Consider the following 27,975-nt stretch of genomic DNA (forward strand, 5'->3'; position numbering starts at 1 on the left):
AAAAGCACTAAAATCATTAATTTGAATGTCTGTTCTTTGTGATTGACAGTAATCTTTTGATGTTCAACTACATTTTTTTTCCAGCAAAAAACTCCTATTTATCCTGGCTTCTCTCTTACCTCTTCTGAGCAGTTCCTCAAAGCTATCTGAGAGGCCGTCTCCTGGGTTATTGTCTTCAGTAAGATCCCCAAATAAAACTTAACTCGCTACTTTTAGGTCGTGTGTTTTTCTTCAGTTGACATATAGTAGAGGCTCAATGCATCCTGTTTGGGCTGCTGTTGAAAGTGCCCTTGGGAAGTGTAATGGGAGGATCTGGGAAGATGAACATTTAGTGAGTGCAGTTACTATGTTCAGGTTCAGTGTGGATACTTCACAAAACCCTGTGAGGCTGGTATTAACCTCTGACCTACAGATGCGTGCCAAAGAGGTTAAATCATCTGCCTAATGTAACACGGTTAGGAATGGTGTGCCATGACTTAAGCCCTGGTTAATCAGCTCAGTGTGTGTATTTTTTGTCCACAAGCAGAAGGAATTGTCAGCCAGGAGACTATAGCTGGAATGGGACTGGATAATTACAGCAGAAAAGAAAAAAACACACTGAGCATATGATCCTGGCAGAAACAAAGTGGAAACTGAGAAATCCAGCCACAAATTTATTTCTGGCACTGTGGAGTTTCCCATCCATTGCTGGCCTAGCTTTTGCATGTAAGCTTCTGTCTTTGGCTGTGATGAACGGATTCCCAGGATACTCAGCAAGTTTGTGGTGAGACTACTGAACTGGTCGGTGATCTCTGAGGAGACATGAAAAATAGAGTAAAACAAAGGCTTGGAAATAAATGTGTTGCCCTGATTGCCAAAACAGGGAAGAATCTGGATTTCAAAGACTATATACCTATGAGATGTTTGTTCGTCCCTAGCAAAATTCAAGGGACTGTTAAAAGGATGATGTGTGGATACTAAAAAGAGAAGTAGATATCACCAGGATTCAACATGGATTTCTTTAGAAGTCCTGTTAAATTCTCTTTTCCTTAGGATGGAGCCAGGCAGATCAGGGTGTTGCTACAGACACTCTACCTCTGGATTTTTAGAGGTACAGCTCATCCAAATCATAAGATGTCTTATGGAGAAAGTGAAGAATGTTTGGTGTCAACTGAAAAAAACACACAACCTAAAAGTTGAGAATTATATTTTATTTGGGGCATTACTGAGGCCTTAAGCCCAGGATACAGCCTCTCAGATACCTCTGAAGGACTGTTCTGAAGAGGTAGGGGAGGAGCCAGGGTATACAGGAGTTTCTGCAAAAACACCAGGTAGCTGAACATCAAAAGATTACTGCTAATTAAAGAAAAACCATATATCTCAAGTTAATGAATTTAGCACTCTTCTGTGTACGGGAAGATGCAAGGGTCTGGGCTAAATAAAATTATATCCTGTTTTTCTCCATCATGAATCCCCTTAGGGTGCACCATTGGTGATGGCTGCAGTGGCTGATGGACTGATAGTCTCAACATCCTTTGTTTACTGATACGGCAGGCAGACATTCTTTGTCCACAATGGGTACAGATAAGTGCATTTTACAAACCTGTTTCACATCTAGTTCACTGAAAAAAATATATATATATATGTACTTATAGTTTTGGAACTGTAAAATTTTAAAAACGTTGTTTGAAACACTGAAAATGAAAAAGACACAAGAAAGACACTGATTTTTTTTTTGTAAATTTATTTATTTTATTTTTGGCTGTGTTGGGTCTTCGTTGCTGTGCGCAGGCTTTCTCTAGTTGCAGCGAGCGGGGGCTACTCTTCATTGCAGTTCCTGGGCTTCTCATTTGGTGGCTTCTCTTGTTGCGGAGCACAAGCTCTAGGCACGGGGACTTCAGTAGTTGTGGCTCGCGGGCTCTAGAGCCAGGCTCAGTAGTTGTGGCGCACGGGCTTAGTTGCTCCGCGGTATGTGGCTCTTCCCGGACCAGGGCTCGAACCTGTGTCCCCTGCAATGGCAGGCGGATTCTTAACCACTGCGCCACTAGGGAAGCCCCACACCCACCCACACCTCCCTCACCCCCCCACCCCAGTCCACCACCCCAGTCCATGACTTTTTGTTGTTTGTTCTTCTCTTTCTTGATTTCTTAAAAAAAAAAAAAAAAAAAGGTGGGGGAAATGGCCACCCAAAACGAGGTAGAATTACTTTGAACATTTGCAACAACAAAACTGGATTAAATTCTTTAATGAATCTTTGTTGTCAAGTAAGAAACCCTGCATTTTAAATATTAAATTGGGGGCTTCCCTGGTGGCGCAGTGGTTAAGAATCCACCTGCCAGTGCAGGGGACACAGGTTCGAGTCCTGGTCTGGGAAGATCCCACATGCTGCAGAGCAACTAAGCCCGTGTGCCACAACTACTGAGCCTGCGCTCTAGAGCCCGTGAGCCACAACTACTGAGCCCAAGTGCCACAACTACTGAAGCCCACGTGCCTAGACCCCGTGCTCCACATCAAGAGAAGCCACTGCAATGAGAAGCCCACGCACCACAAGGAAGAGTAGCTCCCACTTGCCACAACTAGAGAAAGCCTGCGGGCAGCAATGAAGACCCAATGCAGCCAAAGATAAATAATAAATAAAATTAATTAATTAAAGAAAAAAAAAAGACACATGCATCTCAATGTTCATTGCAGCATTATTTACAATAGCCTGGTCATGGAAGCAACCTAAATGACCATCGACAGACGAACGGATAAAGAAGATGTGGTACATATATATAATGGAATATTACTCAGCCATAGAAAGGAACAAAATTGGGTCATTTGTAGAGACGTGGATGGACCTGGAGACTGTCATACAGAGTGAAGTAAGTCAGAAAGAGAAAAACAAATGTTATATATTAACGCATATATGTGGAATCTAGAAAAATGGTACAGATGAACCGGTTTGCAAGGCAGAAATAGAGACACAGATGTAGAGAACGAGTATATGGACACCAAGTGGGGGAAAGGGAAGGTGGGCTGAATTGGGAGATTGGGATTGACATATATACACTAACTAATATGTATAAAATAAGTAACTAATGAGAACCTGCTGTATAGCACAGGGAACTCCATTTCGCTGTACAGTAGAAACTAACACAACATTGTAAAACAATTATACCCCAATTAAAAAAAAAAAAAGACTCTGTGCTTCCAATGCTGGGAGATTGGGTTCAATCCCTGGTCGGGGAACTAAGATACCACATGCTGCTTGCTGTGGCCAAAAAACCCCTAAAAAACAAAAACAAAACAAAAAACACCCAGAAGTGTAGATTTGCCTTAAAATAAAAGTACAGTGCTGATTGCTAAAAAGTTCTTTGTTAAAAAGAAACAAACAACCTAGGGATCAATTAAAAAAAAAAAAAAAGGAGCTTTTTGTTGCATTAGGATGTGCTGTAATGAGCAAGACTCCAGACAAAATTAAATGTTTGCCAAACATCAATACAACACACTTTTAACATCATTAAGTGTAAGTTATATTGCACCAGCAGAATAGTTTTTTTGACTGGCACTATAAAGCTCACTTTAAGAAAGAAAAAAAGACACCAAGTGTGAATAACAAATGGTGTAACTAAATTACTGCAAATGAAGATTAGCAGTGAGAAGTGAGGAAGGTGACACTCTAAACCATTCTGATACGATGGCATCTCTAATTTACAAGAAGTAGAACTCCCGTATCAGCATAAGATGGTAAAGTGGACTTGAAAAAGTTGGCCTCAGTGTGTATATCCAGTGTTGAAGCACCTTCCCTGAATGAGTGAGCAAAGTTAAGGACATGTAGAGAGAATTTTATGCTGCAATGTCAGAGTCTTTGATGGCTTTCTTCTCTGCAAAAGTTGTATGTAGCAGTTTTCCTACAAACTTCTCATTTAATTCAGAGCTAAATAGTGGAATTTCAAAGCACAGCTTAAGAGAAAGCCAGTCACGTCTGCTGTGGCAACATCAGAGTTGTGTTTTGTTGTTGAATCTGTTGTTGCTTCCTCAATGACCATTTCACAGGATTCTTCATTTGCTCTGAGCCAGAAGTTAAATACGGTAAATCAGGTTCTCCTTTCTCATCAGAAGCATCACCAGGTTTTCTGTTTACACGTTGACTAGAAGCTTAGATATGGTGACACATTCACAGAAATCCCTGCAAGCCCACTTTATTCCTTAATATTTGCAGTGTTTTGTGAACATCCATATTGATACAGCAAACTTTCCTTATAGTTCTGTTTTAATCAAATGGAAAAGGTTTTTCTCATCCCATCATTTAACATCTGAGCTAATCTGAAGTAGGAATTACTTCAGGATTATGACTCCAAAACATTATTAATACTCAGTATTAGCTCTGAAATATATCTGATGGTTTTTGAAGTCTCCTACCTTTGGCCAGTAAAAGAAATAGGGATCTGACTTCTGAGCAGTGGCTTCTGGATAACTGGTCTAATATTCTGAGGAGTACTATTGCTGATGGGCTGTATTCATAAATGAGAGGAGCCATGGAAACAAGCCATGTGTAATTTTGTTTAGAACTCTGCTGCAAGTCACAGGGTCCGAATCAAGAAGGCTCTCACACCTTTTAAAAGATCCAGAAGAAAACCATAAATGATTGTTCTGGCTATGTAGTTGTGTGACTGTATCATTATTATACAGAGACAGTGTGGTGTTTCTCAGAGTGAGTGCCTGATCAAAATATCTCTGCAATCTGCACTTTTTCTTCACCAGTGTTTTGAACCTTTTCTAGTTCTGTAAGGAAGCTGTCCAGAGACTTATGTGAAAGTCTGCCAACTTTTGATACAGGATTTCTCATCATTACAAAGGAAAGTGTTGAGTCAAATAGGCAAGCAATATGCTTTGTGAGTCCTGTAGGCAGATCCAAATTGCTTATACTGGCTGTGTCAGCTGGATTTTGACTATTTCTATCAGTACCAGAGCTGACAAAACTTCTTTTCAGGACTCCTACTTTCCTTGCCATCTTTTTTTTTTAAATTAAATTTAATTAATTAATTTATTTTGGTTTATTTTGGTTGCATCAGGTCTTAGTTGCGGCACATGGGATCTTCCGTTGCAGCACACAGGCTTCTCTCTAGTTGTGGCGCGCAGGTTTTCTCTCTCCAGTTGTGGCCCGCGGGCTCCAGGGCACGTGGGCTCTCTCGTTGAAGCGCGTGAGCTCAGTAGTTGTGGTGCGCGGGTTTAGTTGCCCTGCAGCACGTGGGATCTTAGTTCCCCGACCAGGGATTGAACCCACATCCCCTGCATTGGAAGGTGAATTCTTTACCACTGGACCACGAGGGGAGTCCCTTTCATTGCCATCTTATATCGAATAAAAAGAGTATCTTTTGTGGATGGAAAGTCCTTTTAAATCTTTTTGCAGATGGAACATTGCACCTTGACGAATGTACTTGCTGCACATTTATTACTTATGTCTCTTCTTAGGGGCAGAGCCCAAGCAGCAATACATGGAAACATTCTTAGCCAGTGACATGTCTATCTCAAGGACATTTGCAAGCTCTGCAACATTAGTATGCTCATCTGTTGAAAGAAATATAAAGTTTCAAAGTAATCACCTAGTCATCTTGAACTCAGTTCATTACAAAACCTTCAGGAGAATAAAATTCAGATATTGACACGTTCAAATAAATCCTTTGTTGTATAAACTATGTAGCATATTGTAATATAGGGATTCAGAGAGTTGAGTATATTTCTCAGGCAAAATGCACATCTTTATGTCATTTTTGAGTTCTGACCAGCCTACACCACTCACCATGCCTCTTTGGCAGTTTCCACTGGCTTTATTGGTAGAAGATGTGACCATTCCTCAAATTTCAAAAAGAAAAAGTTTGATGATCTACACTGATTCATAATATCAATGTACTGCTATCTTTTTATTGCCAAGAAAACGTAGATAGTCAGCCCTAATAAAATTGGGCAATGAAGCATAACTTTTTTTTTGGCCACGCCAGGCGACTTGTGGGATTTTAGTTCCCAGACCAGGGACTGAACCTGGGCCACAGCAGTGAAAGCCTGCAATCCTAACCACTAGGCCACCAGGGAACTCCTAAAGCATAACTTTTTTCATTGTTCATAATGTCCTCTATAATCTCAGCGTAATATGATAATGGTGTTATCCTCAGACCCTTTACCACAATACCCAATAAATGGTAAATATTCAGTGTGAAATAATCTCGACTGTAATAGTTCCTCAAAGTATTTGCATTCAATCTTCCTTGACGTGTTTAAGTTATATTTCTGTATCATAACTGACTGTGGGTATGTAGAGGACAATCTGCTTTGCATATTTCCTCTGTGAATTTCCAAGACCCTATCACGTGTTGGTGGGCAGCCTGTTCTGTGAGTGGCTGTGCCTGATGTGGAACTTCCTATCCATGGTGCGAGGGCCCTGGGACAGCTGGTGGGGAGCCTGGAGGAGGCCTGGTGCCTTACACTTTAGAATGCCCGGCTGCCCCGTGGTGAGGGCTCCAGACAGCTCAGCACGGCAGAGAAGAGTGTCAGGGGTGCATCAGAGAATCTCAGTTTCTTCATTAAATTATACTTTAAGGAAAAAAGAGCTTTTAAAATTAAAATCATCATTCTTGTAAATAATTATGCAGGTTCACTAATCTACTCTCATATGTGACTGTTCCTCAAATTTCAATCAAAGGATTGGAGAATGCCTTCATTTTGCTTCTCTCCATTTCAAAATTCTTGCCTATGTGACTCTTTTATTTCTAGGTTTACCATATCCTTTCCAGAGTGATCCCTCCTACCTGCACGCATTATTCTATGCTCTTCTGTTTTCTCTAGGACCTTTCCTCCTATCTTCAATCTTTCCTTTCTTCTACTCTGTGTGTGTGTGTGTGTGTGTGTGTGTGTGTGTGTGTGTGTATAAATTAAAAGATAACCTCAGGACTTTCCTACTCCTTTTACAGTGGCTATTTTTTCTCCTTTCTTTCTCTGCCAAACTTTCTGGACAGTTGGCTGTCCTCTGACATGTCAGCTTCTGGCACAACTCTTACATGTCTGATGAATGAATAAATGAATGATCTCACATTCATCTCTTCATTCACTTTACGCCAGCCACACAGGTCTTTTTTTCTGTTCTTGAACATGCCAAGCTCCTTCCCATAGGACCTGTGGACTGCTTGTTCCCTTTTCCTGGAACACTTTTCCTCAGATCTTTACGTGGCTAGCACCTCTCATCATCCCTACAGACACACACACACACACTTCTTGGAGATAACCAGTGGTCCCTTCTTCAAGTTGCGTGCACTTTTTTTTTCTATTTATCTATTTTCTTTTATTTATTTGTGGCTGAGTTGTGTCTTTGTTACTGTGCACATGCTTTCTCTAGTTGCAGTGAGCGGGGGCTACTCTTTGTTGCAGAGCACGGGCTCTAAGCGTGCAGGCTTCATTAGTTGTGGCTCATGGGCTCTAGAGCACAGGCTCAGTAGTTGTGGCGCACGGGCTTAGTTGCTCCGGGCATGTGGGATCTTCCCCGACCAGGGCTTGAACCCGGTCCCCTGCATTGGCAAGTGGATTCTTAACCACTGCGCCACTAGGGAAGCCCTGAGTGCACTTTTAAGTAAAATTTTTATAGAAGTATAACATACATATTAAACAGTGCACAAATCATAAGTGTACAGCTTGATAAACTCTCATATAGTGAATGCCTCTATATAATTTGCACTCATCAAGAAACATTAACATTATTTGTGAATTATTCTTCAATAAAGCTAAAAAATTTTAAAAAGAAACATTATTAACACCGCAGAAACAACCTCTCATGTCCCTTCTCAGTCACTATTTTCCCAGAGAATAACTACTGTACTGATTTTTAAAAATATATTTATTTATTTATTTGGCTGCATCAGATTTTAGTTGTGGCATGCAGGATCTTTTTTTTTTTTTGCGGTATGCGGGCCTCTCGCTGTTGTGGCCTCTCCCGTTGCAGAGCACAGGCTCCAGACACACAGGCTCAGCGGCCATGGCTCACGGGCCCAGCCGCTCCACGGCACGCGGGATCCTCCCGGACCGGGGCACGAACCCGCGTCCCCTGCGTCGGCAGGCGGACTCCCAACCCCTGCGCCACCAGGGAAGCCCCCCTATACTGATTTTTAACATCAAATATTTGTTTTGCCTGTTCTTAAACATCATATACATGGAATTGTACTATTTTCTGTCTTTCACTCAACATTAAATTTGTGAGATTCAGCCAAGTTACATGAAGTTGTAGATCTTTAATTATCGTTGCTGTATAGTCTCTACTGTATGAGTATATCCAGCGTATTCACTCTACTGTTGATGGGACATTCCAGTTGTGTCCACTTTTTGTCTATTACAGTAGTACTGCCATGAACTGTCATAACCTTTTGCACTCTTAATAGCCTTATTGAGGTACAACTTAAATACCATACAATTCACTCATTGCTAAGTGTATGATTTAATTAATTCTTAGTAAATTTATACAGTTGTGCAATAATGACCACAATCCAGTTTTTTTTTTTTTTTTTTTTTTTTTTGCGGTACACGGGCCTCTCACTGTTGTGGCCTCTCCCGCTGAGGAGCACAGGCTCTGGACGCGCAGGTCCAGCGTCCATGGCCCACGGGCCCAGCCGCTCCACGGCATGTGGGATCCACCCGGACCGGGGCACGAACCCGTGTCCCCCGCATTGACAGGCGGACTCCCAACCACTGCACCACCAGGGAAGCCCCACAATCCAGTTTTAAAATACTTCCATCACCCCCAAAAGTTGTGTTGTGTCTGTTTGCAGTCATTTCCTTCTCTCACCTCAGCCCTGGGTGACCACTACTTTCTGTCTCTACAGCTTTGCATTTTCTAAAATTTTCATATAAGTGCAATGTAGTCTTTGGTGTCTGGCTTCTTTCACTTAACATAATGTTTTTTGAGGTTCATCCCTGTTGATGCATGAATCAGCAGTCTGGTCCTTTCTTATTGCTGAGTAGTGTTCCATCACAGTGATATAGAACATTTTGTTTGTGTACTCACCAGTTGATGGGCATTTGGATTACGTATTTCCAGTTTGGAGCTATTATGAATAATGCTGTTATTGACATTCACGTACAAATCTTTGTGTGGACATATGATTTCATTTCTCTTAGGTAAATACCTAAAAGTAGGATGGCTGGATCAGATGGTAAATATATATTTAATATTTTAAAAAATTCAAAAATTTCCAAAGTGACTCTACCATCTTACATTTCCACCAACAATGCATGAGGAATCCAGTTTGTTTCCTACAAAGTTTACCACTTTTAGTTGACAAAGCTCTGGATTTTTGCTGTCAAATTATTACCCATGTTTTATAGGTAAATAAACTGAGGCTTAAGGAGACCAAGAATTTGACCCATGTCACATAGCTAATAAGTATCAGAACGGGGATTCTAACTTTGGTTTTTGTTACGAGGTTCATACTCATTCCATTGACATGAATTGAGATGTATACTTGAATACTCAAGAGATCCCCACCCCCTCTGCAAAAATAGATTATTCATTGTTTTTTGCTCTCAAAGGCAAAGCTCTATTTTAGGAAGGGGTTTTCTTTAGCTCTTAAAAATTTATTTATTTTAGAGAGAACTTGGATCCTTACCTAACATCATACACACAAATTAACTCAAAATGGATCAAAGACCTAAATATAAGATCTAGAGAACTATATGGACTTCCCTGGTAGTCCAGTGGTTAAGACTCTGCACTTCTAATGCAGGGGGCATGGGTTTGATCCCTGGTTGGGGAAATTCCTCATGCCTCGTGACCAAAAAAAACCCCACAAACCCAAAAAACCTATAAAACTCTTAGAAGAAAACACAGGATAAAAGCTTCATACCATTATATTTGGCAATGATTTCTTAAATGTGATACCGAAGGCACAGGCAACAAAAGAAAACATAGACAGGGACTTCCCTGGTGGCGCGGTGGTTAAGAATCCACCTGCCAATGCAGGGGACACGGGTTCGAGCCCTGGTCCGGGAAGATCCCACATGCCACAGAGCAAGTAAGTCCATGCGCCACAACTACTGAGCCTGCGCTCTAGAGCCCACGAGCCACAACTACTGAGCCTGCGTGCCACAACTACTGAAACCCATGTGCCTAGAGCCTGTGTTCTGCAACAAGAGAAGCCACCGCAGTGAGAAGCCCGTGCACCAAAACGAAGAGTAGCCCCCGCTCACCACAACTAGAGAAAGCCCGTACGCAGCAATGAAGACCCAACGCAGCCAAAAATAAATTAATTAATTAAAAAAAAAAAGAAAACATAGACAAATTGGAGCTCATGAAAATTAAAAACTTTTGTGCATCAAAGGATACAATCGACAGAGTAAAAAGACAACCTACAGAATGGTAGAAAATATTTGCAAATCACATGTCTCATAAGAAGTTAATATCCAGAATATACAGAGGACTACTAAAACTCAAAAACAACAACAAAAACCCAATTCAAAGTTGGGCAAAGGACTTGAATCGACATTTCTCCAAGGAAGATATACAGATGGCCAATAAGCAAATGAAAAGATGCTCAGTATCACTAATCATCAGGGAAATGCAAATCAAAACCACAAGATACCACTTCACACTCATTAGGATGGTTATTATTTTTTTTAATGGAAAATAAGTATTGGTGAGGATGTGGAGAAATTGGAACACTGTGCACTCTTGGTGGGAATGCAGAGTGGTACAGCTGCCATGGAAAACAGTATGGCAGTCCCTCAAAAATTGAAAAACAGAATGATCCAGCAATTCCACTTCTGGGTATATACCCAAAATAATGGAAAGCAGGGCCTTGGAGAGATATTTGTACACCGATGTTCATAGCAGCATTATTCACAATAGCCAAAAGGTAGACGCAACCTAAGTATATCCATTGATGGAAGAATGGATAAGCGAAATGTGGCATACATATACATATATATATATAATGGAATATTTTTCATCCTTTTAAAAGAGGGAAATTCTGACACATGCTATAGGATGAACCTTGAGGACATTATGCTAAGTGAAATAAGCCAGTCACAAAAAGATAAATTCTATATGATTCCACTTATATGAGGTACCTAGAACAGTAAAATTGAGAGACAGAATGTATAATGGTGGTTGCCAGGGCTTTTTGGGAGAGGGAAATGGGGAGTTATTGTTTCATGGGTATGGAATATCGGTTTTGCAAGATGAAACAAGTTCTCAGGATGGATGATTGCATGACATTATAAATGAACTTGATGTCACTGAACACAAAAATAGTTAAGATGGTAAATTTTATGTTGTGACTTTTATTACAATTTTTAAAAATTAAAACATTAATTCATTCACTCATTAAGTTTGCAATATTCCAGGCACTCTACTAAGGGCGAGGGATTCAAGTGTAAACAATACCCTGTTCATGCCTGCAAGGAACTTATAGGCTAGTGTGACCATCAGACAGGTGGGCACAGTGTGACCAGGGTTGTGGGAGCCTGTCGGAGGGGCATCTTAGTCCCTTATGTATGTCAGACCCAGCATATGTTTAACAAATAACAGAAGTCGGCAAAGCAACAAATGCTACAAGATCTGTGCCTTTGATTCATTATCAGAAAACTCTCTCCTAGGCAGAGCTGGAGATGGTGAGTCTGCTACTACCCAAGTGGTTTGGTTCAGAGGCCAAAAAATGATTTGCTGGGAATATTACTGAGGGTATTTCTAAGTTACTTAGAACATGTGAGCATTGTCCTTTTTTCTCACTACTCCTTCCAGATGGAATCTTCTATTGATTTTATTACTATTCTATTCACTCAACTCCCACTTCCAATACTCTTGTCTGGGTTATGACAACAGCTTCATCTTCCTGTGACCAGAGTCCACCCCGCTAATTCATTCTCTGCACTGCAGTCAGTCATCCCTACTTGAAACACTTCAGCGGCTCCACATTACCCTCAGAATACCCCAGACTTCTTAGGGTGGTGTCTTAGCTCAGGCTGCCATAACAATATATCACAGACCTGGTGGCTTTCACAACAGGAGTTTATTTCTCATTAAGGTCTGGAAGCTGGGAAGTAAGATCAAGGTGCCCATCCATTAGGTTCCCTGGTGGGGGCCCTCTTCCTGACTTGCAGACGGGCTTCTCACTGTATCCTCACATGGTGGAGAGAGAGCACTTTGGTCTTTCTTCCTCTTCTTATAAGGACCCTACTCCCATCATGGGGGTGCTACCCTCATGACCTCATCTAAACCTAATTACCTCTCAAAGGCCCAAACTCCAAATACCATCACATTGGGTGTTGGGGCTTCAACATATGAATTTTGGGGGCAGAAATATTCAGTCCATGATATGTGGCTTCTCCAGCCTTTCAGGGCCCCTGTTTTCCTCTTTATCCTCATCTCTCTCACTGCTTCCTTTTAGTCTGCAACCTGGCCATGCTGATAGCTGGCAATACTTGGATGCCCCTTGTTCTTGCTTCTTTCTAGGCCTTTGTACAAGCCATTCCCTCTACCTAGAATGACTTTCCCCTCTTTTGCTAGGATAACTCCTATCTGTCCTTTAGGTGTCCTCTGCAAAGAAGCTTCCTGGGCCCCAAACCAGGTCAGGTGTCCTTCATCTGGGTTTCTGCTCTTGAGTGCCTTGTGCATTTCCCTACGGTGGCTCTCATCACACTGCATCGTTGTCTCTTCTGCTCCACCATCCACCACCCCAGTGAACTCCCTGAAGGCAGGATGGGCCTCGTTCACCTCAGCACGTAGTTCAACGTGTGGCTAACGATGTATGCACAATGAATACTTTGGTTTGTATAGTGCTCTGTACTTTTCAGAGTGTCCCGACACAAAATAGCTCATCTATAGAGGTATAATTATATTTCCTTACTTAACATTCATTCCTCCTGAATAAAATATTCCTTTAAATATATTACTTTTACTAACAAGATTTCTGTGAAGTCAATAATCCACTATGTCACTAATGTGACTGAGTCAGGGGTCAAACTATCTCATTTTTCCTGATATACTAGAAGAGTTTGTGAAAAAGCAGATTTCTTTCTATAACCCAGCAGGACCCTATGGGGCCTTCCTGGGACAGACCCCTCTCCTGTAGTCTCTGCTTTAGCTCCTCTGTGAATTACCTAGATAATCATATCTGATGCTCATTTCCTGAGTAGTTTTACAGATGTTAAAACTCCCACCAAATGGAAGAAATTAACTACTTGATGATGATGAGCCCATAGCCCCCAGACCTACTGGCGCCTAAGGATTGATAATGTTACCCCTGGGACATCGTCCTGTTACCTCACCATCAACCAATCAGAGAATTGTGCACAAGCTGTTCACAGACCCTGGGATGCCCCTTCCTCACTTTGCCTTTAAAAATGCTTTGCTGGGACTTCCCTGGTGGTCTAGTGAGTAAGACTCTGTGCTTCCACTGCAGGAGGCACTGGTTCAATCCCTGGTGTGTGTGTGGGACTTCCCTAGGGTCCCTGGTGGTTAAGAATCCACCTTCTAATGCAGGGGATGCAGGTTCGATCCTTGGTTGGGGAACTAAGATCCCACATGCCACAGGGAAACTAAGCCCACGTGCTGCAGCTAGAGAGCCCATGCACTGCAACTACCGAGCCTGTGTGCCACAACTAAAGACAAGCCCGTGCACCACAACTAGAGAGAAGCTTGTGCGCTGCGACGAAATATCCAGTGTGTCACAACTAAGACTCGACCCAGCCAAAAACAAACAAACAAACAAACAAAACAAACCATTAGGGAGTTCGCATGTTTTGAGTACTAGCTTTCCTGAACTCCTTGCTTGGTGCCCTGCAATAAGGGCTGTACTTACCTTCACCACAACCCAGTGTCAGTAGGTCAGCTTTACTGTGTGTGGGCGAGAGGATTCAAGTTTGGTTCCATCCACCTCACTACAAATAACTCAATTTTGTTTCTTTTTATGGCTGAGTAATATTCCATTGTGTATATGTGCCACATCTTCTTTATCCATTCATCTGTCGATGGACACTTAGGTTGCTTCCATGTCCTGGCTATTGTAAATAGAGCTGCAGTGAACATTGTGGTACATGACTTTTTTTTTTTTTTTTTTGCAGTACGCAGGCCTCTCACTGTTGTGGCCTCTCCCGTTGCGGAGCACAGGCTCCGGATGTGCAGGCTTAGTGGCCATGGCTCACAGGCCCAGCCGCTCCGCGGCATGTGGGATCTTCCCGGACCGGGGCACGAACCTGCGTCCCCTGCATCGGCAGGCGGACTCTCAACCACTGCGCCACCAGGGAAGCCCGGTTCGGTAACATTTTGAAAGACTTGATGGAGGTAGGTGTCTGTGAGGGTGCAGTGGGGGAATGGGTATTGGCCTCAGCTGGTGATCTGACCTCAGGAGTTTGTATCCCTGGCTTCCTGGTGGCAGAAATTGGGAGGCAGGACTAGGAAGGGAATGCCTGTGGCTTGGAGGAAGCTCTTAGTTCTTAGAATCACAGAACTTTAGTCTTAGGTCATTTGGTTCAACCTCTGCCTTTAAGAAATGGGGAAAGAGATCTAGTATTTTGCCCAGAAAAACCTCAGAAGACCTCCCACCAATCTTGTTTTCCCTCTCCCAAAAGCCTGAAGTTGGAGGTCACTAGGCTTCTGATCTCAATCAAAATATCTCTCAGAAGCATTCATCCCCTCTCTTTCAGCAGCAGCATCTAAATAGTGTGCTCTGGATAGATGATGGGTTAATATTGCTACATAGAAACTCATGGAAGGCATAGTCCTTGGCCTCTAGGAACTTACAAATCAAGACCAAGTGTTTAAAAATGATTTGCACATGCTGTCAAGTCAAAAGAAAGAGAAAGTTTTAAATATAGCTTTTATTTGAAAGCTGAACCAGACATTAAATCAAAATAATTTTTATTTTTTTGCTTTTGCTTGGACTTTCCACTTCGTATATGTAGATGCTCAAAAATTATGATTTAGATTTAGGAAAGTGCTGATTTCGGAAAGTGGATGTTCGTTTTTCCCCAGGGTGCAGAGGAGTCAGAGTAGGGAAGGAAGGATGACATCACTGAACACCTCCTGCAAAGTGAGGATTGTCATTCCCACTTCTCTGTAGGACTCTGAGGTGCAAGAATTCCCCATGGTTAGGTTGCTAATAGTTGTGTGTGTGTGTATGTGTGTGTGTCTGTGGTTTGAACCCAGTTCTGTCATCAGAGCCACACAGGCTGCTAAGAAGCAGAAAGTCTGGCATTCTGGGTCCCAATTATCAATGTGAAATATGGCCAGTTAAGTTCAGAAGGAGGTTATCTGGTTCAAGCCTGCCTTTTACATATGGAGGTGCCGAACCCCTAAACGACAGAGCAGCCAGCCTGCAGAAGGGCAGAAGGCAGTGTATGTGTGTGGGCCAGGTGTGGCCCAGCGCTGACACACAGGAAGCCTGAAGCGAGAAAGGGTGATTCCATCCAAGAAAGAGAAGGCAGAAAAGTGGCTATTCTCATTCCCACACTCAAGGTGTGAATTCCTTTATTGAGTCATAGTAATTTTCCAAAAATTCTGATTCCTGGTACTTTAGGCTCTCAGCTCAGTATTTATCTCTTTGTCCCCAAACTCCACACCCTTCAAGGTGCCTCACAGTCCAGCACGGAGTGGGGGGCTCCCACAGCTGCACATCATTCTTTGTCACCCCTGGCCCCCAAACCCCTGGTTCCTTTGGTCTCACCTCTAGACAACTGTGTCTTTCAAAAACTTCTTCCCTGGCACTTCCTCACTGACCTACAAAATCTTTCCCAAGGCATGGTCCTTCTATTTACATTTGTACAGAGCTTTTGCTTTTATAATGTGCTTTCTTGCCCACCTTCTCACTTGATCCTCATAAACACCCCAAGTGAGGTAGGAGGAAAGGGATTATTACTCCCATTTTACAGGAAAGAGACTGAGGCTGCCCTCTTGATTCTCCAGTGTCATCAGCAAACATTTATGGGTCTAAGCCTCACACTGGCTCAGCAGTGCTCCTTTGACACAGGTTCTAGGTTTTCTTTTCTTCTCACGTTTCCTGGAATCCCAGCGGGTTTTACACAGCAGGCACGCTACAAATATAGCTGATGATGCATGGCTAACCGAAGGCTGCAGTCAAAAGCTTTGTGTTGCTTTGGCGGTGCCCCTGTAGACTCCTTAGCTGATTTCCAAGTGAATCGCGTGCCACTCCTGTCCCTTTCCTGTTTATAATTCATCGTCTAATCAGATTTTTCAGGGGACGTAAGTTTGCAAACTTCCGTTTTATCCAAGTGGATGTTTTGTTTTTCCTTGCCTAAATGTTAGGCATCCAACCTGATGGGTTTCACAAATTAATGTAATTTATTTTCCATGTTGTCAGTGCAAAACAAAGGTGTTCTTAAGACAAAGCACTGAAGACCACAGTCCTTCCTCCTCTTCTGTTTCTTGAGTCAGCAGCAAGTAAACAGTTCTGTAAACATGTGTGGGTCTACGTCCTTGTGTGTGTGGACCCGCTGCTTTATTCCATCCTTACCTGGTTTTGTCCGAGTTAAGTACCAAGTGGCCTTGTCTTAGTCAAAATGGAGATTCCCGTAGCACCTGGACTTTCATCAAGGCCCGTTTCAGTTGCTCGTAGGTGACGAACATCACCACATTCCAGGCTCCCAAACGCAAAAATGAGGGTGTAAATCTGATGAGAGAAACAATCACATGGTCAGGTGGGTGGACTGGAGTCCCACATGGATCTATGCGCTCTCCCCACTCGGTGCTGGTGCCAAAGGACTAGCCTTCTGTTAGGCACGAGCATTTTCTGAGATTGTTCAGTCATTTTCTTCTCTACTGAAGGAATTTAGGCAGAAGCTGGAGTTGGGAAAGGAAAGAAAACTAACATTTTGAGCCATGTTACTGTGTCAGGCAGTTAATTCTCACAGTTCTATCAGGTAGCTATGATTGTTGCCAGTTCTTTCTCTTCAGAAACCGAGGTTAAGTAGCTCAGTTAAAACCACCTGACTCCATTCTGCTGCTGGGTATTTCTGGGCTCATTTACAACCTGAGTGGCCACCCCTGCGGAGACCTCGGCCTCCAGCTGGAGGGGCAAAAACAACGTGACACCAAATTTAGCTGCTCTCCGGAAAGCCTGCCTGTCCTGCGGTAGGTAGCGCGGCTGGGCGAGAGCCCCCCTCGGCTGTGCTTCGCAGACTCAGGGAGCGGCCGGCCCCTGCCTCTTCTTCAGCCTCTCTCTCCGCTAATCCCCTCCTGGTCCTCTCAGCTCCTGCCAGACGCTTCCTCCCACACCTTTGCCCACGTTGCTCCTTCTGCTTGGAATATCTCCTTCTCTCCTTGCCGGGCTGTTCGCTCTTGGCTCCGTGGGACTCAGCTTGGGCACCAGAACCTCCCCCCAAGGCCTCTCCTGAACCCTCAGCCTGGGCCCCTCACAGGGCGTACAGCACGGGGACAACGAATGTGAACTCTGGCATTAGACTTGGATTCACATCCTAGCTTGACCAGCTTCTTGAACTTAATCTTTCTCAGCCTCAGCTTACTTATCTGTAACATGAGGACAGCAACACCTACCGCACGGAGCTGTCGAGAGGATTAAATGAGTTAAGGTACAGCGCATAGCACAGGGCCCAGCACCCGCAAGATCCTCAGTGAATGTTTGCCAAGTGAAAGTACAAACCGAGACAAGTGGCTACAGCTGAAGAGTGAAATGATGGCGGCACTTACAGGAAAAGAACTGTCAGCTGGAACTCAGTTTTGTGACGTCATCCCAGGGTCGAGAACATGGTTGCTTGTTGGGCCCAATCTAACGCTGGACGCCAGAAAACTATCCTCAGTGGTGGAGGTAAGAGGGCCAAGCAAAGAGCTTAGCGTGGGATGGACGATGTGGGTGGTATCTGACGGTCAGTGTTTGAGCCGTGGCTCTGCCATTCAGACTTTGTGAGCTGGGACAAGTTCCATGACCTTCCTGAGCCTCGGTCTCTTCCCCAGTAAATGTGGAGAACACGGCCCAGTTCAGGGGGGTGAGATAGTATTTGTGAAGTGCTTAGCAAAAGGCCTCATACTTAGGGACTTAGCAGTCACGACGATTGTTAATGACTACACTATAGAGTGCTGCCTTGGTGCTGGGGACTCTGGGATATGGAAGATGTATACGGTTGACCCTTGAACAACACAGGTTTGAACCGTGAGGGTCCACTTATACACAGATCTTTTTGCAATATTAAATACTACAGTACTGTATGATCTGCGGTTGGTTGGATCCGTGGTTGGTTGAATCTGTGGATGTGGAACCAGGGATATGGAGGAACCTCATGTATGGAGGGCCGACTATAAATTGTCCACGTATTTTCAACTGCATGGGGTCCATGCCCCTAACCCTCGCATTGTTCAAGGGTCAACTGTATAAGCCACAGTCCTTGGCTGCAAGGAGCCTGCACTCTAGCATGGGGGATAATTTAAACTTACAAATACTATAATATTGATACAAAGTAGGAAGTGGTAGATCCCATAAAAGTGGTGTGGAGGAAGTATCACTGAAGTTCACAGAGGGGGAAAGTTTACACCTGAGAGTGTTAGGGAGGAGGTGGCATTTGAACTAGTCTTGAAGGACAGCTAAGATGTAGAGCATGTGGATGGCGCAGGAAAGGCATTCCACGCCGAGGGAACAGTAAATGCCAAGGCAGAGAAGCAAGAAAACATGAAGCACATTGGGCACTAGGGCTGCCGACTGTGGTGGTCCACAGTGATGGCGGTGGGTCCGAGAAAAGTCTCAGGATTACCAACCACCTTTCCCTCCTCCTCCCCTGCCCAGGACGTTTGGGGATAGCACTTTGACCTATGCCTAGAAACCTTTTTCTCAGATAAGCCTCCCTGACTCTCCAAATCAGACCTGGTCCATTCTTTCTAAAAATCATTTCCGTAGGTCTTTATACTTGTCCTTTGTGGCATTTACACCTGTGCTGTTCACCAGTGTGTTTCCAGGTGGACCCATGGTAGACACAATCCACATGGCGGGAAGGAAGGGAGCTGGGGAGGGAGGCCTGCTTCTCTAGGAGGGAGTACTGGCAGCAGGAGGGGAGGCTCACCCCTTATAGAAGGCTGTGGGGCCCTCCTGGGTCACCATCTTCAGCATACAGTCGAAGGGGCTGCGGTACTGGCCTGGGGGTGAGTTCATATATCGGGTCTTCACCACGTCCACTGGGGAGGCCACCACTGTGGCACAGAAGCCAGCTCCAAAGGCAGAGACGAAGTGGCAGGGGAAGTCGTCTGTCGCAGGTTAGGGAAGAGCAAATGTTGGGCTGTGAGATGAGGTGTGCCCTTGCTTTCTGTTTCATATGTGTCCACTGTTTGTCCCTCATGAAACTGTGAACTCCCTGAGTGTAAGGATAGTGTTTTCCAAATCTCTCACAGTGCCCAGGGCGGAGCTCTTGGTAAGGACTTGTAAAACAGAACTGGGCTGTCCAAGGGTTGGAAGGTAATCCAGTCCAACCACCTAGTTGGAGGAAACTGTAGTCAGAGAAGGTGACCCTTGCTTAAAGGTGCACGGGGAGAGGTGGCACGGGGCTGGAAGCCAGGTCTCGGGCCTCCTGTCCGGGGTTCTTTCCTACTCATCATAGTGATGTGCTGGGCACTGCGCCTCCCTCTACTCCTTCTAAAGCCCAGTTGCCTGTGGGTGGTGCCCACTCTCTGGCGTCCCGGGTTCCCTCTCTGCTATGGGAGGGCCGTCTGCCTGGAGCCCAGGGCCTCACCGGTGAGCAGGTGGTAGTTTAGCAGCTTCTCCTTGATGATGTCGTAGGTCACCATCTCAGCACAGTTGATGATGGCATTCCTCGTGATGTTGGGCAGAGTTCCTGTCAGGGAGGGGGTGGGGCTGATGAGTGGGGTAGAGGAGAAGTGGAACCCCTGGCTGCAAGGCCACAGGCCCCAGTGGGGGGGACATGGTGCCCCATTCCAGGGGTCTCAGAGGAGCCCACCTCAGGTGGGCAGATTCCATACTTTCCTTTCTGATGTTTAAAAACTCTCAGGTTATCCATGTCCATCTTAGAGACAAAAAACAGAGAGGCCCTCTTGTATTTGGGCCACAGTTCAGAGGATAATCTGCAATATCTATCAGAATTAAGATATGCCTCCCTGAGACCTGGCTAGAGGCAGAAAAGGAAGCCTTTCTTTGGAAGAGGGAGGCTAGGCTCTTGGAACAGTGACAGGATGTAGCCCTGGCAGGGCCCTTGGAGAGCGTCAAGACCCCCCCTCCGCCCCGGTTTCACAGATGAGGGCTGGGCTCCAGGAAGGCACACAGCAAGTGAGGCTGTGACCCAGGTGTCCTGCCTTTAACCTTCACTGGGTCACTGTCCTCTGCAAGATTCACGTGAGCCCCAGCCACATGTGGGAGAGACAACAGTATTTGTCAAGGTGGCCACCACTCAGACACGTAGGGAACCCTAAAGCCTTGTTCCCAAGGAAGCCCCCTCCTCATGGCTGCTTCCCCCAGTGGCCTCTGTTTCTTCTCCATGCCCTGCAGTCATCCTCGTCGGCCTTTGCTGGGGAGGCCCTTCCCTCACTCTCTGCTGAGCCGGCTCAGCCTTTGAGGCCTAGATTGTGCGTCACCTCCCCCCGCCCTAACCCCCAGCCCGCATGGCCTCTCCTGCCTCCGGCCCTGCCCCTGCGCGTGAACCCAGCACATCCTGCCCTGTGGAATAGCTGCTCCTTGACATGTCCCCTCTCCTCTGTGTGACTGTGAGAGCCACGAGGATGTCTTCTATTCATTTCTCTCTCCCTTACAGTCCTGCACGTGGTGAAGAGTTGGCAAACTGAACTGAATTTGGGGCAGGGTGGCGGGTCAGCTGGGATGTTGCAATGGTTGGGATGTTCCTTTAGAGTCGCTGAAATACACGTGCTGGGCTCCCCCCTTGCCCAGTTCCCTGCTCCAGCCCTAGGGTAGGGAAATCACTGCCCAAGACCCCCTGAACCTGGAGTCCAGACCTACCTTTCCACAGGCCCCGAACCCCTTCCTCCCTGGCGATGGTCCTGTAGGCATCCATTGTCCCGCTGTACTTCCTATTGCTCCCGGGCCCAGTGTGCACGCTGGCCTGAAATCGGATCTTCACCACATCTGTGGGCTGGGCACAGGTCACTGCCATGGCCCCGGTGGTGCAGCCCGCCAAAATCCGGGTAGTGATGCTGCAGTCTGGAGAGGAGGAGAGCGAGTGGGCCAGTGTTCCGCCACCCAGCACCTCTCTGGGCCTGATGCTGATCTCTGGGGGCTTCCCCTGCTCGATGCCTTCCTCTCTTGGGCCAAGGCTCCAGAGCCTCCTTAACGGAGGCTCAGAGTCTTCTCATGAGCATGTTACCAAGTTCTCACGCCCCAGCTCTGCCTCTGGGTCTGCACTGCCCTGGTCTTCTGACCCACAGCCTAGATTCTGCTTCCGCCCACCCCCTCAGCACTCACGGTCCGATCCCTTGGGGGTGTAGAACTGCTTGACGGAGTCATAGAGGCCGATGCGGACGGAGGCGAAGCTCATCTGGCGTTGCAGGCCGGCGACCAGCCCTTTGTAGGGGCTGCGGGGGCCCTCGGTGCGCACCATGGTCAGGATGGTGCCCAGCACCCCGCGGTACTGCGCGCTCCGGGCCGCCTGGTTTTCCCCCTGGATCTGAGGGACACCCCGCAGCGGTGTGAGGGGCTGGGTGGGGGGTGGATGGGGCTGTGTGCAGGGGGGCCTGCTTGGGGCTGGACCTTGGAAAAGCATGATCACAGCATCACATCCCGGTAAAAATGACAGTTTTGTGTAGCAGTTTCCAGCCCACAGACTGTTGTACACAGTGTGGTGTTGGATCCTCAGGGAGAACAGCGTGGATTGTTTTTCTTGGTACAGATTGTCAGTGGCTTGCCCAAGCTCACTCAGTAATTCCTTACTTCTACTTCTCACTTTTTGGCTTACAAAGTAGGGCAAGGCCATGAAGGGCCCTGGCATGTCCTGCCAAGGAATTAAGATCTTTTGGTCTTGGGTGATGGTGATGGGGAGGTGGCGAGGCAGAGTTGTGGGCAGTGGGGTGAGTGGCCTGCTCAGGGTCCGCTGTGAGGAAAAGCGAGCGGGCAGACACTGCAGGTGCCCTGGTGGAGAACTCAGCCCCTCCACTGATGGGAGTAATGACCCTCAGCCAAAGGGCGCCTACCTGCAGGCGGACCTTGGCCGTGTCCAGTGGAAAGGTGAGGAGGTCAGCAAAGCAGGCCGCTGTGCCCGCCCCCAGGAACTTCACAGCCGTTGTGGGAGGCACCTCTGAAGGCTTCAGTCCAACCATGGTCCCAGGGGCTCTGCCCGGTCCCTCCAGGGCCCAGCGGAGGTCCAAGGAGAGAGGCTGCTGCACAGCCCTGGGCTTCAGTGCATGGAGGAGGCTGCAGGAGACAGGCCAGAGGAGGGGATAGAACCCATGCCCTCTGGGTCCATCCCCAGGCCCCCCTCAGCATCAGGAGGGTGTTTATAAGGGAAAACCTTTGCATGGCTGTGCTTAGCTGTGTGGATTTGACTTATAAGAACAGGTCACTTTCCTCCCTTATGTCTTGCCATCTTCACCCTGACCCCTCTCCCCTCCCGGTTGGAGGTGGGTCTCCACTGTATAAAGGCTCAGGCAGGGACAGGCAACCCCCCAACCCCGTTCTCCTTCCCCAGCCTCAGGCTGCTTCCTGCGAAAGGCCTGCTCCCTGAGGTGTATGGAGAGAGAGGCTGCCAAGTCTCATGGCTTTAGGCCCTGCCGTCCCAAATCAACAAAATAAATGTGCCTCATGGCTCAGTTAAACTGCTAGCCATCTTGGATGAGGGGTTGTAGTTGTTGTTTCCTCCAAGCCTGCCTGAATGTACTCTTCTTTACTTAAAACAAACACAGTCCTTCTCAGCCTGTGATTGCTTCTCTGTCACCAAAGATATTTAGCCTGTGACTAGAGATGTTTCCTCCCAACACTGTAGGACTCCCGGGCTGGTGTTCTGCTGTGGAGGGATGGGGGTGGGGTGGTGGTGACTGACCCTGGGCCCCTCTGCTGCTCGGCCTCCCCAGGGCTCTGAGGGGGACTGTGCCCCCTCCCTGCCCCCAGGGGTGCACTTGTGCCTGCACCCATCTTACTGCTGGTGGACCAGGGGCATGTGTACATGAGGGTCCTGGTTTAGCCTTGGTTACCTTGGGAAGCGGGTACAGGCCTTTGGTGCTGATGCCATCTCTTGGCAGTTCATGCCCACGGGCACCCCAACTCACACACTCGGCGCCCCCCAGTGTGCTGGGATCCTGGACCCTTCAGCATTGTCACCCCTGGAGCCAGGGCCAGTCCCATAGAGTTAGCTGTTAAGTGGGCTGACTGTGTGCCCCCTTCTCTATGGTAATAGAAGAACTCTGGTCCTGTGGTGAGGAAACCTGAGTTCCTGCCCTGTCTTCATGGCTTACTAATGGGTGAGGGACATTAGATACATTATTTAACCTCTCTTGGGTAAATGGGAATGATATATTACCTATTCACCAGTGGTGAAATGGATTCCAAAAGATAGGGGTGACCACTTGAGGCTTCTTTCAGGACTGTGGTCTACAACTCTGGTTCTCCCTGTCCTGTCTCTTCAACCCACATGGCTCCCTGGACTCTTATGCTTGCTGTCGCCTTTCCCTAGAAAAGTCTGTTCTTAAGAAGGAGCTGATGTTTCTAATTCATGCTAAGGTGTAAGTGACTATCTTAATGATCAGCTATTTCTTGAACACTATGGCAGGTACTAGGGGAGGAAAGATATGGAATGAATCATGTTTGGCCCTTGCCCCCAAGGAGCTTACATTCAGGAACACAGATAGGTGTAGAATTATCCAAAGGGAATGAAGGAGGTGAGATGGAGGATGGGTTGAGATGGGAGTTCACCAGCCACTGGATCCCAGTCTGGAAGCCTGGGTCATAGTGTGGAGGGACAACTTTTGAATCCTGCCCCGGGGAAGGGGGTGCTTTTATTTTGATCTCTCCCGGCATGAAGTTGCACTTAACATTTTACTTTTATTTTTAAAACTTTAAAAATTGAGATATAGCTTACATATAAGGATTGTATGCATTTTGAAGTTATGGAGTCATAAAGGGAATTGTGCACCGATTCTGGAATGTTAGGCCTGGACAGCAAATGCAGGAGGAGATTTTCTGGATGGGGACCTAACCTAGTGTCCAAGCATAATTCAGATCATGTCACTCCCCTGCTTTAAAGCTCTCCAACCGCCCCCGCCCCGCCTAGTTATTCAGAACAAAGTCCAAAGTCCTTGTCGTGGCCTATGGACCTCCCTAAGACCCAGCTCATGCTAAGTTCTGTGCTTGGCGCTCCAGGAAATCTGGAGATGAGTAAAAACAGTCTGTGTGACCTGCCTGTGGGGAACTCTCAAGGAGTCTTGTGGGGGCATTAGACACACCCACACGTAACTGCAGTGCAAGATGGGCTGGATCAATGTTGGAAGGAAGGAACCATCAAGAAGGGACTCCAAGGAGGGAGAAACCCTCTCTCTTGTTTGTGAGGTAGAATTAGGACAGTTTCATGGTGGGGGGTGGGGGGAGGGCCTTGAAAGGTGGGCAAAATTTCAGCAGCTGGAGAAGTGGGAGGGGGGTTCCAGGTGCAGGGAAGGGCGTGCGCTTGTGCGAGAGTCCAGGGCACCGCTTAGGGTAGGAGGAGGGAATGGCTATGGGGCGTGAGGCTCTTGCGGTGGAGCTTTACACACGATTTCACTGAATTCTCACAACTTTCCTGAGAGGTAGGCTCCCCCTTCCTCTCCCTGCGTTTGAGCGAATGGAGGCTCAGAGATGTTGGCTTGCTCAGTGTTACCAGCCACCAGTGTCAGAGCCCACTAGGCTTGAAACAGCCCTGGAAAGAGGGCAGGACAGCATTTAAATCCATTTTACAGGTGAGAAAAGAGAGGCTTAAGTTGGAAAGAGACTTCCTCAAATTCAGAGCTCCAACCAGGTTCTTGTGGTGGCAATAAGGCCCCCTTCACCGTTCACTCAGGGGCCCCAGTGGATGTGGTAGTGTGGATATCCACTATCTTGCTTTTTTGTTGAGGGCATTCAAAGCCCTTTAAATTGCATGCAAAACCCCTCTCTGGGGAATTAAGTGCTAAGCACATAGAACAAGAGCTTGGCGAGGAGGGCTGGGTGGGTGGGCATCGGTGTCCAATTTGGCAGAGGAAGAAAATGTGCCCAGAGAGGCTGAGACCAGCGCACGGCACGCAGTCAGGCCTCAGGCTCCCCCTGCAGTGCTCCTCCCACAGCCCGTCTGCCTGCCTTTCTGTGTTGCCTCCCTGAGAAGGTCCAAGGAGGATCTGGCCCCTTGGGAGGCTGGCGTGGAGCTGAGCCTGGCTGAGGGGACAGCACTGCAGGCGTGCGGGGGGAACACTGTCCTCCTTCCCCTTCGCCCTGCAGAAGCCCAGCAGCTGCCAGGCAGGCTCAGTCCCCGGCAGGGAGGCTCTGGCTCCTCTGTCTGGGGTTGGAATGAAAGTGCCTGGTTGTGTGTGGGAATAGCTGCCAGTGCCTGCATCCTGTCAGCCTCTCTTCCCTCAAGCCCTGGCCTTTCCCCTCCTCTGACAGGAGCTGTGCTGCTGGGAACCTCGGCTTCAGGAATGTGAGGGCCCGACTCTCAGGGCAGGGAGGCCCTTGGGAGGTGTGTTCTCTAGTGTCTCTTGCTGGTTGTACAAGTGTCCCTTTTTCAAAAGCTTGGTGGCCACCCAGGCTCTAATAGAAGAATCCTGCAAGTTAGGTATTTTAATTCCACTTTCAGAGTCAGGAACTGAGGAGCAGAGGTGGGATCCCGCCCAGGGCTGTGTGACTCAGTGCATTCCCTGCCATTGGCCCCTGGCAGTGGAGTGTTTGCGATGGGCCAGGCCCTGCAGGGAGCACTTGGTGGGCTTTGCCTCATGGGCTGGGTCCGTCTCCCAGGGGCCGCCTGTGTCCTCTGGCCAGAGGGGCTGAACCATCAGGCACGGCTTCCCTTCTGAACCTCCTTTGTCCTCAACTGCCTCTGTCCCACACCTTCTTTAGGATTAGCTCTGGTTTTTTTTTTTTTTGGCCATGGTGCGCGCCATGCAGGATCTTAGTTGCCCAACCAGGGATCGAACCTGTGCCGCCTGCAGTGGAAGCGTGGAGTCTTAACCACTGGACTGCCAGAGAAGTCCCTAGAATTAACTCATTAACTGCAATGGTTTCCTGCCTAGATGGGGGGGGGGGTGTCCCAAAGCAGGGACTGGGGCTACTTATCTTGGTTCTCTGTGCAGCCTGGTACAGGGACGGCCCAGGGCCAGAGGGGTCCAGGGAGGACCAGTTGACCAAGGGACCCCACTTGCTGAGGTGGGGAAATGGGCAACAAGGTCTGAGATGTCCACAGTGTTCTTTGGTGGAGGGCCTCAAATGCCACAGCTGTACTTAGCGAGAATGGGGACTGGTTGGTGTTTTCAAGGTGAGAAATGACACCATCAGACCTGTGTTTGGATCAGGCTGGTGCAGGTGTCAAGGATGGACTGGAGGCTCAGAGACAAGTGAGGCTGAAGGGATGGTGCAGCAAGAGGTGTTGGAGCCTGAACTTGGTCAAGAGCAGCGGCCAAGGGTGAAGCTGGAGCCTATTCCAGAGGCTGTCCCGAGCCCCCCACGGGAGGGTGGAGTGGACTCAGGTGCGGAGGGCTCTAGACTTTCACTGGTCAAGTGGGGGCAGGGCAGGGGGGAGGCCACAATGGTGGGCACAGGCAGGGGCCCTGAGGCCAGTGCTCCTTAACCTCCTTCCCCCTTTACTCCAGCCTCCTGAATTGGTACCCAGGGAGCCCTAGCAGCCAGCAGAACTTTCCCACTGGCAAAGGTGAAGCGTAGAGCAGACCCTCCTTCCTGTGCTCTGCTGGGGCACGTGAGGGATGGGACATTTCAGCCTGCACGCCCAGAGTCGTGGTGCCCCATTAACATCTGCCGAGTGCTTCCTGCACCAGGCACCGTGCTGAGGGCTTTACAGGCATTAACTAGTTCAACCCTTTTATACGGCATACAAGGTAGCTGCTATGATTGTCCTCATAAACAAGGGCCCTGGGGCTTCCAGGGCTTCAGCTAATCGTAAGGCTAATGGGATGGAGCTGGAATTAGAGCCCAGGTCTGTCTAGCACCTGTTCCTGTTCCACCACCCAGAGTCTCAGACTTCAGGGAGAGCTCAGGATCCCTGAGCTGCTTGTTTACAGAGTGGATTCTTGGCCCTCAGCCCCGGAGATTCAGGTCTGAGCTGGGGTCTGGGAATCTGCATTAGAAACAAGTTCTCTGTGGTGGCTCTGAAGCAGGGATCAGAAGCCCCTTTTCTGAGATACGCTGCCTGACTCCACCCTCCTGGCAAAGCCTCTACTGCATCCCCACTGAGGAAGCTGTCTGAGCAGAGCTGGGGTGGCCCCCCCACTCAGGAGAGGGGGCCTCATGGGGAAAGGGCTTTATGCTCTGGGGGAATCCTCGGGACTCTGGGTCAGACTATGGAGAAAGCCACCTCTTTATCTATGGGGATTTGCAAAATCACAGCAGAGGCAGCCAGCAGGGCAAGGGGGAAGTGAGTCCTGGGTGAGTGACACAGGAGCTGGGGTGGAGTCCCAGCCCCGCCATAGTGCCCTCATCAGGGCTGCCGTTCCCTCATCTTGACTCAACCTCTACCGGCTTTGTCCTGCTATGGTTAGCGACCCCTGACAGCTCCTGGCTGCTCTCCATAGGCTGCTGCGAGGGGAGAACTTGGAGGAGGAAGGTGGGGTGGAGAGTGGGGTCTTACCTGTGAGTCCAGCCAAAGTGGGGGAAGCATAGGGTCTCTTTAAGGCTCCTCAGGGCTCCATCCCAGGAGGTGGCAGCAGGGACCTGATCACGCCTCTGTCATTTGCTGTCGTCCCTGCAGCCTCTGGCTTGGCACCTGTCTTTATACACTCTGGCTGACCTGAAACCTTATCCTGGAGAAGCTAGTTGACAGCCTGGTCACTTGACCAGAGGCGGCTGGTGAGGGGCAGGGAGGTGAGGGGGAAGCTTGGAGTTCCAGATCTGCTTC

At 47.6% G+C, this 27,975-nt stretch overlaps 1 protein-coding gene, 2 long non-coding RNA genes and 2 pseudogenes across 7 annotated transcripts in view; 2 read left to right on the plus strand and 3 right to left on the minus strand.

The window, feature by feature from the left end:
• LOC137230608 (uncharacterized) overlaps positions 1–27,975 on the plus strand; it is a 60,479-nt gene that overhangs the window by 2,593 nt on the left and 29,911 nt on the right. The gene's annotated exons all lie outside the window — the stretch shown is intronic.
• LOC137230607 (uncharacterized) overlaps positions 1–27,975 on the plus strand; it is a 46,130-nt gene that overhangs the window by 1,562 nt on the left and 16,593 nt on the right. Inside the window, exon 2 of the long non-coding RNA XR_010946185.1 lies at positions 14,062–17,780. This is a non-coding gene — a long non-coding RNA (uncharacterized lncRNA). The remainder of the gene's footprint in view (positions 1–14,061; positions 17,781–27,975) is intronic.
• UCP3 (uncoupling protein 3) lies at positions 647–27,858 on the minus strand. 5 transcript variants are annotated; one of them, XM_067750326.1, is made up of 7 exons: positions 27,709–27,858; positions 22,109–22,328; positions 21,384–21,585; positions 20,922–21,122; positions 19,687–19,788; positions 19,024–19,204; positions 647–791 (listed from the first exon to the last, which is right to left on the minus strand). In XM_067750326.1, exons 2-7 carry the CDS (start codon positions 22,232–22,234, stop codon positions 770–772), a joined length of 834 nt encoding a protein of 277 aa, XP_067606427.1. In that variant the 5' UTR covers positions 22,235–22,328; positions 27,709–27,858; the 3' UTR covers positions 647–769. The 5 variants fall into 5 exon arrangements, with proteins under 5 accessions (XP_067606427.1, XP_067606425.1, XP_067606424.1 ...); XM_067750324.1 differs by lacking the exon at positions 647–791 and adding an exon at positions 1,745–1,988; XM_067750323.1 differs by lacking the exon at positions 647–791 and adding an exon at positions 15,433–16,625.
• On the minus strand, positions 3,595–4,810 carry LOC137230505 (protein FAM91A1 pseudogene; annotated as a pseudogene).
• Positions 5,304–6,777, minus strand: LOC137230508 (protein FAM91A1 pseudogene; annotated as a pseudogene).

Source organism: Pseudorca crassidens, chromosome 9, assembly GCF_039906515.1.
Source record: "Pseudorca crassidens isolate mPseCra1 chromosome 9, mPseCra1.hap1, whole genome shotgun sequence".
In the NCBI taxonomy this organism is placed as follows: Eukaryota; Metazoa; Chordata; class Mammalia; order Artiodactyla; family Delphinidae; genus Pseudorca; species Pseudorca crassidens.